A 14,314-nucleotide genomic window follows, 5' to 3' on the forward strand; every position below is an offset into this window, starting at 1 on the left:
CCAGAAGCCTCTTAAGAGCCAGCCGATCAGCTGTTAGGCGGGGAGAGGGAGGGGCAGGAGCGGAGAAGAGCACAAAATGGCTGCCAGGCTCCTGGCTTTTAGCTGTTTGGTGCTCTTTTTCCTGCAGTTCGGGGGTTACCAAGGCCTGTTAATTGACTTTCTTTTATTCATTTTTAAGTTTCTGACCTTTTTTCCCCCTCAGCTGAGAGGTGGGGACGGAGGGGGGCACTTTGTTCTGTTCGTAACTGGAGGGAAGTTCACGTGTTGGGTTCCCTATTTCCCTATCGGAGCGGTTCGTAAGTTGAATTGTTCGCAAGTAGGGCAGTTCGTAAGTCGAGGGTTGACTGTAACTTTGTATGTTTTTTCAAGCCATGGCTCTATTGTTATCTTGAATCGTGTAATAGCAGTCATGCTTGCTTTTGGCGTTTTTAGGCAGTGCTATGTCCTAAACACCAGAAGAAAACAGGTGTAACCCATTATGTTTATTTCTGTGGCATTCAATCTGGGCAGCATGGAAGACCATCTTCTCCATGCTAGATTCTCACTGTAATTTGTCAAGTGTAAGACAAAAAGGATGTCATCAGCATCATCTTGAATTTCTAACATACAGTATGCACTTAATTGAGCTACTGTGTTTATAGTTATCTGAGATGAAAGATAATGTAATGGATTTGCGTGTGATAGAATTGTAACAATCATATCGAAACTTCTCATCTTACCCATCCCTTTTGTGGTGTAGCCCATTTTTTCAAATAAACTTGTTCTCATCTTCTGGTGATAAGTTTCTGCTTTGGTTTTAGTTCTGTGGCTGTGGCCATACTATTTTGCTTATTTTAGCGTTTTTTAAAAAGTAGGGCAGGGCTTGTATAATACCCTGTTAAGCCTCACTCTTAAATGTTTTGATTCAGGTATGTCTTGGGAGTTCTGTTCCTTCTTCTTCCCCCCCGCCCTCACTTGAACAAATGCTTAAACCAGCAGAACCTGCGAGGAAATAACGTACTTGCCTAAAAAGAGAGTGAAGCTCTTTTTTAATAAGTCCAGAGAGAGCTTGACTGTTTTTCTCAGTGGATAGCCGTGTGCGTGCGTGTGTGTTCTCTATGTAATGAATACTAATATTTCATTGTCCCATCTTTTTCACTCTGTTTTTAGACATCACGCTCTTCAAAGAAAGTTCATAATTTTGGCAAGAGGTCGAATTCCATAAAAAGGAACCCTAATGCACCTGTTGTTAGACGAGGCTGGCTTTATAAGCAGGTATTGTCTGTCTGTCTTGCTGAATACTGTATGTACAATACCTACTGTATCTGAAACAGTGTTGAAATTTCAAGAGAAATTTCAACATGCACAGGTGTTGCTTTTATTATTCTTCGCTATGTAATGAGACATGTCCACTAATGGCATTTCTGAAACAATGTATTATTTGCATATTTGGAGTTTTGTTTTCTGCATATTTTGCTCGAACTGTACCCTAACTGTACCCTAAGGACTTACTATCCCTATAAGAGGGAAGTAGAAGGTGATTATTGCTCTGTAAATCGTCGTATAACCAGTGAAGAGTGCTTATGCATTAGTTATATGTTTGGTGTTCATTAGATTTGATTTATCTCCCAGTGTTGGGAAGAAACCAAATCTGGCGGCGGATGAAATTGGCAATTATAGGCCCGTCGCCAGTGTGTCCTTCCTCAGCAAAGTGGTTGAGAGGGTGGTGGCAGACCAGCTTCAGGCGCTCTTAGACGAAACCAATGCTCTAGACCCATTTCAGTCGGGCTTCAGGCCACGCTATGGTACAGAGACGGCACTGGTCGCACTGCTGGATGACCTGTTGAGGGAGGCCGATGGGGGCAATTTGTCCTTGTTGGTCCTCCTCGACATCTCAGCTGCCTTTGATACCGTCGACCACGGTATCCTCCTGGGGAGGCTCTCTGAGCTGGGAGTCGGCGGCCTGGCACTTGCCTGGCTCCGCTCCTTCCTGGAGGACCGTCCCCAGAGAGTGCAGATTGGGGAGAATGTCTCGGCCCCGTGGAATCTCAATTGTGGGGTTCCACAGGGGTCGATCATCTCCCCAATGCTGTTTAACATCTTCATGAGGCCGCTGGGCGGGGTCATCAGAGGGTGTGGGGCATCGTGTCACCAGTACGCTGATGACACACAGCTCTACATCTCTTTTACTCCAACTTCAGTGGATGCCGTCCAGTCCCTTCAGCGCTGCCTGGACACCGTACTGGAATGGATGCAGTCAAATGGATTGAGGCTGAACCCGGACAAGACGGAGGTCTTGAGGGTGGGTGGCCCTCCCGTCAGCGGCATAGGTGACTCCCTTTCTTTTGGAGGGACGACCCTTGCCACAAAGAGTGAGGTCCGCAGCTTGGGGATACATCTGGACCCGGCACTAACCATGGAAACCCAGGTGGCGTCCGTGGTCCGTTCTGCCTATTTTCATCTATGGCGGATTGCCCAGCTGCGTCCATATCTTGATCGGGGGGCCCTCACTACTCTAGTCCACGCGCTCGTAATCTCGAGACTAGACCATTGTAACGCACTCTACGTGGGGCTGCCTTTGAGGCTCTTGCGGAAACTCCAGATGGTCCAGAATGCAGCAGCCAGGCTTATTAGTGGGGTGAGAAAATATCAGCACATCTCCCCCACTCTGGCTGCGCTGCACTGGTTACCTATTTGTTTCCGCATTGACTTCAAAGTATTAATGATTACATATAAAGCCCTAAACGGTTTGGGACCTCAATATTTGGCAGATCGCCTCCTCCCACCCAGATCTACCCGAGTCACCCGACATAGCCAGCAGGGACGGCTGAGGGGACTGACGCCGAGGGAGGCCCGGAAGGAGAAAACAAGAAACCGGGCCTTCTCGGCAGTTGCCCCTCGGCTGTGGAACACACTTCCCACTGAAATTCGGCTGGCACCCTCGCTGGGTGTGTTCAAAAACCAACTAAAAACATGGTTATTCAGACAGGCCTTCCCCCCAGTCACCTAAGTTCCTTCCCCCTTTTTCTGGTTCTTAATGTTGCCATCTTGGATAATATTAATTATAATAATTGCATTATGTTAGTTATTCTTCTATATTGTTTTAATGTGTTTTAATTTTTGTAAGCCGCCCCGAGTAGACCTTGTCTAGAGGGGCGGGGTAGAAATTGAATAAATAAATAAATAAATAAATAAATAAATGTTTGGAGATTGTTTTTGAACCTTTCCTGTTGCAGCACTAGCATTTTATACTTAGCCTTCCTTGTAAAGAAATGCAGTACAAGTAATTCTGATTTAATTTATCCTTAGAATAGGAAACACAGAAAATCGGGGGAGTTTTATAATAAAACCTTGCATTGATTCAAGAAAACTGTTATTTCCATTTTATCTTTTGATTACCGGAGAATTCTGCTGAAGGAATTTTATTTAATACTAGACAGCTATGCCAATCAAAACCCTTTGTTAGCTGTCGGGGGCAAAAATTATTATTTTCTTGCTTTGTGAACTGAGCAGCTGTAGTTATTAGTTATATGTTTGGGATTCATTAGACTTGATTTACCTCCTAATGTGACCAGTGATCACACTACGGGTAAAAGTGCTCCTTGTATCATCTCATATTGATGCATAGCACAACTGAGGAGCTTGCATATTATTCTGTTTAGAGAAAGCAAGCTCTCTTGGCTTTCCAGCATTTTGACATATAGACGGTCAGTTTGAGGGAGGAACTGGCAGCAAAAAGCAGAACATTGTAAGGGGCTCCACTTTGAAGTTTTCTGTGTCTGCTAGATTTTGGTAGATTTAGCATATTTGTCTTTAAACGAACTATTTGAAATGCGGGTCTTTGTGAGCTAAAGAACTGGAACCTTGAGTTATATGTGCAGATGTGAAACAAAAAAAAAATTCCTTATTAAAAGTAGAAGTTCAAAATTTAAATTCCCGCCTGGGATGCACATCTTGAAAACAAGAAAGCAAGCACATCTGTTTAGTTATCTTAATAAAATAATTATCGTGTGCCCTTTTCTGTTAAAGAATATGCAGGAATTTGGCACTGTGCCGTCCCTGGATATCATCTCAAACCCATTCAAGAGGAGAGTACTTAAAATTCACTAATACCCTTCTTCCTTCAGCAGATTAACATATTTATTAAATTTTATTATCTGAGTGTATACACTCTGCTGTCATGCTGGTGGTAGCCATTCATTCTGAGAAACACATTGCGAATTGGTTACAGACATAAAAGCAAGTGAAATTGATTCCAGAATAAAGTTTTATGGCAATTAAGTGAGTAATAATACGGCCAGAACCAAGAAGGCATTCCATGGAGAAAAGGAAGCTGCTTTAAATGTGTTTAACTTCCCTACACTTCTTTTAGTTACCTGTTATTTATATTCTGCCTTTAATTGCTAGGAGATCTAAGGTGATAAAACTGTAGTCAGCAAGGCTATTAGTCAGGGATTATGAGAGATGTAGTCCAGATTATCTGGAGGATACTAGTAGTCTGCTCATGGTATGCAGAGCCCTTCCCCCTCCATTTTATCCTCACAGTAGCCTTTCAAAATGCATTGGGAAGGGTGACATGAACACCCCCCCACCCCCACCCCCCACACATACATACACCTTCCTAACCATTATGTCATGTTGGCTGTCATGAACATATGAAATTGCCTTATATACAGACAGCCATATATTGATCTAGCTTACTGGTTCTTAAACCTTATACCTCATACGTAATACCTAAGAAAGCTGAAAAAGGACTGAGGCCCGCCAGTCAGGGCAGCAGATCCACTTTTCTATTCCCCCTCCCCCTTTGTGTTTACATGCTACCTACAGTAATTTTTAAGTAAATGGAGCAGCACTTTCCACAACATTACTCCCTCCCATCAGCTGAACAGATGCTGAAGGAGCCTGTACCTTTCTTATAGTAATGGTGCCTGCCACCACAAAAGCCACAGAAGAGGGATGTGGGCCAGTGTTTTAGTACCCAGAAACCTTTGTGTTATCAATGGCTGTGGATTCTATATTTGCTTTCATACAGGATAGCACTGGTATGAAACTCTGGAAGAAACGGTGGTTTGTTCTTTCGGATCTGTGCCTCTTCTACTATCGAGGTAAGTTTTGTGAATATTAAAAAGGGGGATTTGGATTTTTTTTTTAAGTGAGCACTGGCATAAATAGAAGACAAATAAAAGGGATGATTTGATAGATAAACCTAATTTGCTCCACAGAACATCTATGGTTACTGTATAAGCCTCAGGCGATAACTAGTTACCCTTCTTTTTTCCCCCTCCCAACAAGGAGCTGTTGCTTTAAAGATTAAATGAACCTTCAAAGCTGTATGCTATGTTGCAGTGTGGGGATTGCAGTCTAACATATAGTAAAATAGGTGAAAGTCATCAGTTCCATACAGTTCACTTCCCTAACTAGAAACCCAGATCACTTCTGCCTTTTTTCCTGATCATTCCCCCAGTAACCTGCTATGCTGCCTGCTGATGATAACTACTGCTATATTGGTTGGTTGACAACATTTTTCCTTCCATTTTATTGCTAATAGAAAAATGTCCAATATAAAACCAAATTTAATCTTGCTCCAAAATAGGCAAGCAATTCTTCATATTCTGTATGGTTCATATACTTGACTTCTAGATATTTGATAGATGGATATTCTCTCTATAAACCAACCCGATCCCTATGATTTGCTGGGGAGGCCGTCCTCAGTGTCCCACCATTGACAACAGTTCATTGTGGAGAAGTGGGGGAGAGCTTTCTCACCAATAGCACCCTAACTATGAGACACGCCCTCCACTTGGAGGCTTGATTGGGCCAACATTGGCATTATTTTGGTGCAAATTTAAAACATGCTCATTTCTTAGAGCTCTTGGAGGGTCTTGGCATTCTTGGAAGAAACAGATAATCTGAATCCGTCCAATGGGACTTAGGCCATGGTGCACTCAGATGGGGAGGCATGGCAGGAAAGCCTGCAGTGAGCAGCCACTGGAGGATGCAGAAGAGGGAAGTGTATGCTGCAGTCCATGAGTGGTCAGTCATGCTAGGGAGGCAGGGAGGGAAGCATGTATTGCCCAGAAAATGGGTGAGCACACAGAGGAGGTGGGGCAGGGAAGTAGGCAGTGCCCACATAGCATCTGTGCAGGTGTGGTGTCAAACTGGGCTGAATCGCTGATATGCAGTTCGTGTCCATCTCTACTCTCAATCCACGTTGCTACCGTGTTTCCCCAAAAATAAAACAGGGTCTTATATTAATTTTTGCATGATTTCTCTTGTTTTTAATTGCCATATTGTTTTATGTATTGTTATCTGTAAGATTTTTAACTTTTACCTTGTAAACTGCCCAAACAGACCTAGGTGTTCCATGTGGAGCAGAAAATTACGCATTTGTAAATGCTACCCTTAAAAAAGAGAGAAAATTAACTTTCACACATTCTTCTAGATAAGTCTGCAAATTACAACCTGGTGAAGACACTAAGGAGTCTTTTGTAGACCTTGAACCACTGCTTCTCCTCACACAGTTATAGTTCCCACGGAAAAGTTACTGACTCTTCAGCATAAAGTATAGTTATTTTGTTTGAAAGACGAAGAGGGAGTGAGGCTTACAGACTTGCTTAAAAAATATAGAGTGCCCTATAGTGTACCCTATATTGTGAACGCGAAGGTGAGGCACAGACCTAAGGAGACTGAAAAATACTTTATTAAACCAAGATCTGAAGTATACCCTGTTAGGCAGTAGGTGGAGATAATTTAAACCAAACTATTCAACACTCAAATGGAAGGCATTTATCTTCATTGCTCATATACAAAACTACTACTTCAGTGTGACTTTTTGACAGTATGAGTGACACTGTTCTTTCCCTACTCTACAACCATGACATTAATCATATCAAATGAGGGATGAGATCTGGCACCTTGTTTATCATCATTGGGTCTTATTTATGAGCTAGAAATCTGAGTTGACTTAGCATATGTTGCTTGAAGATATTATGCCTTAAATACACAGTATAGGGAGGCAAGTCCTGTCTCTAGCTGATCCTAGAACTCCAAAATTAATTGTACTTTAAATATAATTTAAAAGTAAAATAATTTTTAATTAATTTTGCTTTAAAATACATTTTGTAATAGTAATTGCAAAAACATTCAAAATCTCCAATGTCTTTTGCAATCATGATAGGCTTCTAGAAATCATAATGCATAGAAAAGATGAATGCTACAACATAGCACTCTTAAGTGTTTGAATGTAGAAACAGTAAGAATGCCATTATACTTAACATTTTCAAAGCACTGTTTGTAAGTTGCAAAACATGCATATATCTTCAGCCTGTACTGTGTACTACTCTAAATAAAAGATTACCAAAAATAAATTCATCTAATAGTCTATTTAGATGACATAAAGAGAGATATTCTGTATGACGACAAAAAAAGCAGCCATTTGTTTTTAGTAATTCAGTCATGACAAGAGGGGGAAATGTTGGAGAACAGAAAATTATGGCTATTCTTCTTTTCATTTATTGATTGAAGACAATATTATCCTGACTGTTTGCCTCAGAACGCGCTCAAAGTTATTCACGTTTAATGTATAGAAATAAACATAAAATACTGAATAAAAGCAAGAAAAGTAATTGATCATTTAAATAATGGTGAAATATAAAAAAACCCTAAAGAAACAAGTAGTCTTGAAACAGACCATGACAAATAAACAAAGAGGAGCAATTCAAGCAAGATTTTCAGATAGGACCAAATTACATCAAGAATATGTAATTCTCAGAAACTGAGAAAATCTACTGATGAAAATTTAAAAAGGGAAAAATAATATGCAGTTCCAGACCTTGGAATGACTTGCAAACCAAGATCTTCCAGTGCAACTACAGTTACAATTTGGAATTGTGTTAATCCCTCTTTGAAAAACATCCATCACGGTTATACATTTATTAAAATACATATATGTACAAATAATCTCATTTTGTAATCACTTTACAAATCTAGAACTATTATATTCAGAAAAACTATAGATTGTTGGAAAAAAAACCACCCTGCTTCTGAGTCTGAATGACTGTTAACCATAGAACTGTAATTTTGAACCCAGAAACTTTGGTCAAACTAAAATTATACTATGATTAGAAAGATTGCCAGATTGTTGGTGGGTTTTCTGTACTGAAATTAAAAAGTCATTTCAGCTGTGTTTGTCCAGGCATGCAGTTTCTCAATTCAAGGCAACCATTTTAGCTTTTTGTTTTTTGTTTTTTTTGAGAAACATCACATTGTGTACATCAGGGATATTAATAATAACCAAGTTCAGAAGTTTTATCTATTTGTGTTGCTAATTCCACTTAATGTTTTCCACTTGGTTAAATTAGTTTAAGGCTAGATAAGAAATATAAAGGATGACGTGCTTAAGGTGCATGAAAAATACACCAAAGCTATTTATATACCATTTCAGCAGATGCAGTAGGGTAACCAGATATTCTGCTAATCATTTTTAAGAATTAGAAATGGTTATTATGGCACAGCAAACACATTAACCCTCACCTTTTCAAGTTGATAAGCTGCATTTTTAAAAAATCTTGTACTGTTGCCTTTTAGCACAAGTTGTAAACGGTGGTATAGGTTCTCACAGAACGCTTCACCATGAAGTAACATGAGGAATAATTTGAATTATAAGAGAGAAAAGAGGCAATTTTTTTTAGTAGATCTTTACAGAGTTCTGCATTTGGAGTTGGATCTCCCTCCCAAAGCTGCTAAGGAACAGTGGCTTCTGGAGGCTATCCATGTAGCCTCTTCTAAGCTTTTTCTTTGAAGGCTTCCCCTGAAGAACTGTCCAGTCTAAATCCAGTCTAAAAATAAAGAACATGAAAAGGGAGAACAGGGGTCTTGATGTTGTCAGTCAGCATTTTGTATCTGTGTGGTAGACTAAGCCGATAAGATAAATCACATTTTTTAAAAGTCTTCCCTCAGTGTAGTGAAATAGATTAAAATTATTTAAATTTTGATAACTCTGATTTGCAACTGTACAAATCACTTAGCACATACAATGTTATGCACATCTGTTTCCCCCCCCCCTTTCTTTCTGGTGATGCTTTGTTTGTCCTTCCTTCTTGTGATGCTATCTTCTCCTTAATCTTGGCTCTTGGGACACCCATATTGTCTTGTCCGTTGTCTGTGTTTTCAGTCTGTGCTTTCTAGTCCTTCCTAATTTGGAAAGATCTTTATTGTGGGCAATGGATGAAAATTCTCTCTCCAAGCAAAAGTGTACTGAGAGGAAGTATGCTGTCCCCACTTCCCTCACAGTTCTGTCATGTTGGGTTAAAAGCTGGGGTTGTCTGATCTGTCCTGTCCTTAATCTTGGCCCGTGGGACATTTAAAAGCACATTGCGGGCTCATATCTTGTTTGTTGTCGCTTTCTGTCTCTCTTTCTCTTGTCTCTCTCACCTGAGGAAGCTTTGTTCTTGTTATGCCTTGCCTGATGGGGAATAACATGCAGTTGTTTCAGTTACACTTTCTTAGGAGCAGTTACAGCAGTACAGGTACAAAGAGTCATAGTTACTACCATCACAACAGTGATGTGGTGATATGCTTGATACTTGGATTAACCACTAGCCAAAATCGTTTTCTGTAAGTTACACCATTGTGAAGGTAATTATGTCAGTGGCAGAGAGCAGTTGCCAGTAACTGAATAGTACATCCTTCAATCTTGGGGTTTACATGACACACGCATAATGAGGCTGATTGTGTGCAAGTTGTACAAGCCCTGGGATCGAAGCAGGAACTCTTTAATTCCCGGCAGTCTCCCATTGCCAGTAACACTGGCATAGTTTACACACCAGGATTTTGGCCATTATATTTCTTGCTGTACATCATATTGCACATTGGTAATAGCAGAGGAACATAACATAAAATGTTATATTTAAATACCCTGTTTCCCCGAAAATAAGACCTAACCTGAAAATAAGACCTAGTATGATTTTTCAGGATGCTTGTAATGTAAGCCTCACCCCAGAAATAACCTCTAGTTAAGTGAAACCCCGCCCTCCACCATTGTGCAGAAGATGACGTGACTATATTTGAATAAATGTAGATTGTTGTCCATGAAAAAAAATAAAACATCCCCTGAAAATAAGCCCTACTGCATTTTTGGAGCAAAAATTAATATAAAACCCTGTCTTATTTTCAGGGAAATACAGTAGTGTTCTTCCTAAATGCTCAAATCAAACTTACATATGTTCCTTCTCTATTCTTTATAATGCTGCAGTAAACTACAAATGAGTTCTTACCCTCTTATTACAGATGGTAAGACTTAAGACTTTCCAGTAAATTCACTGATGTGTTGAGGTTGAGGTTTTGAACCTCAGATTTCCTGGCTTACTCATCCCTCCAAGCACTAAATACAGCACAATTTTCAGCTGTACAGATCAACACCAGTATTCAGAACATACCCAGCCTTGCTTTTGCTTAAGAAATTTCAAGTAATTATTCTGTTCTTGGCAGAGGCTTGTTATTTTGGGTTTGTGGAACCATTCCTTCTTAGACATTTTCAAATGTCTTTTGCTGAAGGATAAAGGGCTAATTTCACCTTTGTCTCAAACTGTAGCTTATCCTAATTAGTATTAGTATTAGAATTAGTAATAGAATTAGTATTCTGATTGAAGACCTAGTATAAAAGGTTATTCATTTGTTTTTATCCTGTTCATATTCTATGTGCAAATAAAAACAGATGCAAGAGGCAAAGAAATTAATAAACAAAAACTCCTATAAAAAGAGATTCAAATAAGATAGTGGCACTATAAGGTTCATATAAATGAAGTCATCGATGTATTTACTAGAAGCAAGTTGTCCCTGTTGTTAATACTAAGTTGGGTATCTTGGTTTAGAATGGAAATTGATTCGAAGTTTTCTGCCAGGATAGAGGACTCCATGTAGTGAAATCTCAAAGCCCTTTCAGCAGTAGAACCCAGGAGACCTATCTCTGCATAGCTCCTCTTTGGATAGAGTCAGTCTAATCAGTCTCTACCCAGGCGTGCCACTTCTCAAATACCCTTCCTTTAAAAAGGCTTGTCGTCAGCCATAAACATAGGAGCCCAAGCGGTTTAAGAATGAAAATCATGGTAAGTTCTTTATTACAGTGTACCAACTGGTAAAGTAAACGGAGTTCAACATAAGTTCTTCTTAAGTTACAACCCACTACTAAAAATACAACCTCCCTTTCCAAGTACAAATTGACTTCTCTTTCTGCTCTCTAGCTCATCATGGCTCCACCTTCTACAGCCTCTCCTGGATAGGCTGACCTCCTGCATTCCCCCAGCCAATCATATTATTTCTCCTGTAACCTGGCAAAATCGGTTAGGGTTCCATCACGTTCCTCCCCCCTCTTACTTCATTGCTCTTTTTGAGAGTCTCTGTACAGTTCTCTAGAAAGAGCACTGTATCCTTGTGTGCGTGTGCATGTGTGTGCACGCGCGCACAATTCACAGTTATTTCATATTTTATCCATCTTTAACACTTAGTTCTCACAAATCTATTTTTATTTATTTATTTATTTATTTATTTATTTATTTGATTTTTACCCCGCCTCTCTAGAACATGTCTACTCGGGGTGGCTTACAAAATAAAACAGAACAGTATAAAAATATATAAAATCATAAAATTACAATTACAATTTAAAACAATTAATTTAAAGAGAGGATTACCAAGATGGAATAGCAAAGAAAAGAAAAAAGGAGAAAGACTATAACCATACTTACCAAATAACATTCTTGTAACAAATCACACCATAACTTACATATTATATTTAGTTAACCTTACTACTTATGTTTCTATAGTTAATTCTGTATATCATACTTTTCAATGCATCTTTCAATTTTGCCTTTTTCTTTTTCCCTTTTATAAAATTAGTGTATCTATATCATATTCACATGCATATTTAAACTCCAAACAATTTAACAATAGAATATTTTTACTATTTACAGTAATTATATTACTGTTGATTACCATTAGTCAGTACTAAATCATTTTCCACATGAGACAATATCTACACGATGTTCGTCTCTTTTTCTCCTTCTGAAGTATCCTTCATCACCACAACTTTGCTGAAATCCTTTCTCCAACCCACATCCAAACTCTAGGTCAAGGAAATCTGGTGCTTGTTATATAGATAGTTCTTCTATATCTCCAGGTTGGATTGTGTTTCTCTTTCTTTTTGTCATGTCTGTGGTCCTCAGGTTTGTTGGTAGAGGCAGGAGACTCTTCTGTATTAAGAAATGATGGTGGGCTTTTTCCTTATTGCATCCGGGTCTAGGAGCCAGAATGCCCAGAAAAGGCCTAAGAATACTGCACTGCAGAGGAAACATGGCAGATGTGTTTCCTTCACCTGTACAACATATCTCCTTGAGAACATCATAAAATCTGAAGGGGAGATGCCTTCGGTAAACTTGTCCTGAAATGGAAGAGTAACCTACTGTCTTTGTAGCTTATCTGGTTTGTTCTGAGGCATAGGCCTGCCTTTTATATCTTTTGTAGTCATTGAAGCAAAGTGGACACCACATAAAAAGTGGCAGTTTGGCCTTATTTGACTAGGCAGATAGATTATGTGGCTTTCTGATACTTGGTTACCACACTGTGCTGAGCATTGGCAGGGACTGTAGTTGATTTATTGATATATGGCTGACATCACACCTAGGCTGCAAAAGTACATGAGGGGCTTCCATGTTGATCAACTCGCAGCATGGGTTACTTTTAAAATAAAGTAATAACTATTAATTCTGGATGAAGGAGTTGTGGCTGAATGTTATGCAAGAGGTTTAATGTGTTTGAGAATTGATGCCAGCATATTTCTGTACTTAAAATTCCCTCTGAGATTTAACTTTCACTCTAATATGCTTGAGTTAAATCAGTGATTGGGAAGAGATGCTCATTAGCTTATACATCAAGACACACATGTTTCAGAAAGGTTTTGGGGTCAGGATTTTTTAAAAAAATTGTCCTGAACCAACTGTATGGGATGTAGTCAACATATTGTTTATATACCTCATGGTGCAGATATAGGATTGTTCTCTGATAACCATGGCTCACAATCAGCAATCCTCAGTGACTTGAAGATAACACCATTTGAATTCCTTTGTCCCTTTTTTTCCTTAGCTTAATTATGACTTAAGCTAGCATAAGCACTAACTTGAATTTGTCATGGTTAACATTAACCATCATTCCTTTTGTAAACTTGAGTTCGTTTGAAATGCATCTACAAGCTAGGCACAGATTGTGGGTTAGTAGTATGACACATGTGGCACACGGGGAGTTCCAGATGTTGATGCTTTGTGTCGTCAAGAGGGTTTGGAAAGATTCCTAACAACTTGGTGATCTGCTTGTAGTCATTGTACACAATACAGAGCTGGATAGCTCTGACTTAGTGTAAGGTGGTTTCCTATCTTCTAAATGTAAGACTATGTAAGCATTGTTTATATTAGAGTGCAAAACACTAGGAATGTGAGCTCATGACCATGAATCATTTGGCATAATCACTTAGGATAGTCATGGCAATATGAAAAGCAAAATCTCTCCCCCCCCCCAAGAAATCCATATATGATAAAAACACACTCTTAGAGCTGGGTTTTATGCTGAAGGTCAGTGCTGCCAGTCTTACTGAACACTAAACCTCTAGGCTAGATCATAATGTGGAAACCCAAATTATGATATTGCTAATGTAACAATAAAGATAAGATGAAGAGATAGTATTAATGTGCACATTTATGTGATTGTATGTGAACACATACAGTTCTCTGTATGCGGATTCCCTTTAAAATGCACCAGCGAATATAGTATGCTACACAGATAATGCATAAATCAAAATTCCTCTCTTCAGATATGTTAGAACTGTTTTTGAAAAAGAGAAATGAATTAGAAGCATTTGGGCAAGAAAGTTAAAAGATCAAAAACCTTCTGGCACTGTTTTAATCCAGCATTTCATGTGATACTTGAACAAATGCATTTTCCCTCATGGGCTCTGGCATACTGAAATGGCCGGATATGTTACAGTAACATTGTGCCCTAAATTGTACTTGATTAAGAATGGCTTGCACTTTCTGTATTCCGAAAGATTTATGTTTAGGCATTAACGGTATGGTCCTTTTATTATAACCTGCCTTGCAGGCTGCATACTTCCTTTGGAAAAGCATTATCATTTTACTACTTAACTGCCATTAAAGGCAGATGTGAGGAGCCCAGTGCCTGAATACTCAACATGCTGCTCTCCTACATGGAAGTTTGATTTTGATCCAGCCATTTGTTGTGTGACAGCATTTGCAAAATTGAATGATTGTTCTCATGTATAACTGAGCGG

General features: G+C 39.2%; 1 protein-coding gene across 25 annotated transcripts in view; it reads left to right on the forward strand.

Annotated features, from left to right (window-relative positions):
- Positions 1–14,314, forward strand: part of PLEKHA5 (pleckstrin homology domain containing A5) — a 217,215-nt gene that overhangs the window by 144,223 nt on the left and 58,678 nt on the right. For all 25 annotated transcript variants that reach the window (XR_013536803.1, XR_013536801.1, XR_013536802.1 and 22 more), the window contains 2 exons: positions 1,150–1,254; positions 5,015–5,087. Coding sequence is in view for 22 of the 25 variants with exons in the window: in XM_072999745.2 (XP_072855846.2) it covers positions 1,150–1,254; positions 5,015–5,087 (178 nt within the window). In the remaining 3 variants the exon portion in view is untranslated. The remainder of the gene's footprint in view (positions 1–1,149; positions 1,255–5,014; positions 5,088–14,314) is intronic.

The sequence above is a fragment of the Pogona vitticeps genome, chromosome 5, assembly GCF_051106095.1.
Source record: "Pogona vitticeps strain Pit_001003342236 chromosome 5, PviZW2.1, whole genome shotgun sequence".
Lineage (NCBI taxonomy): Eukaryota > Metazoa > Chordata > Lepidosauria > Squamata > Agamidae > Pogona > Pogona vitticeps.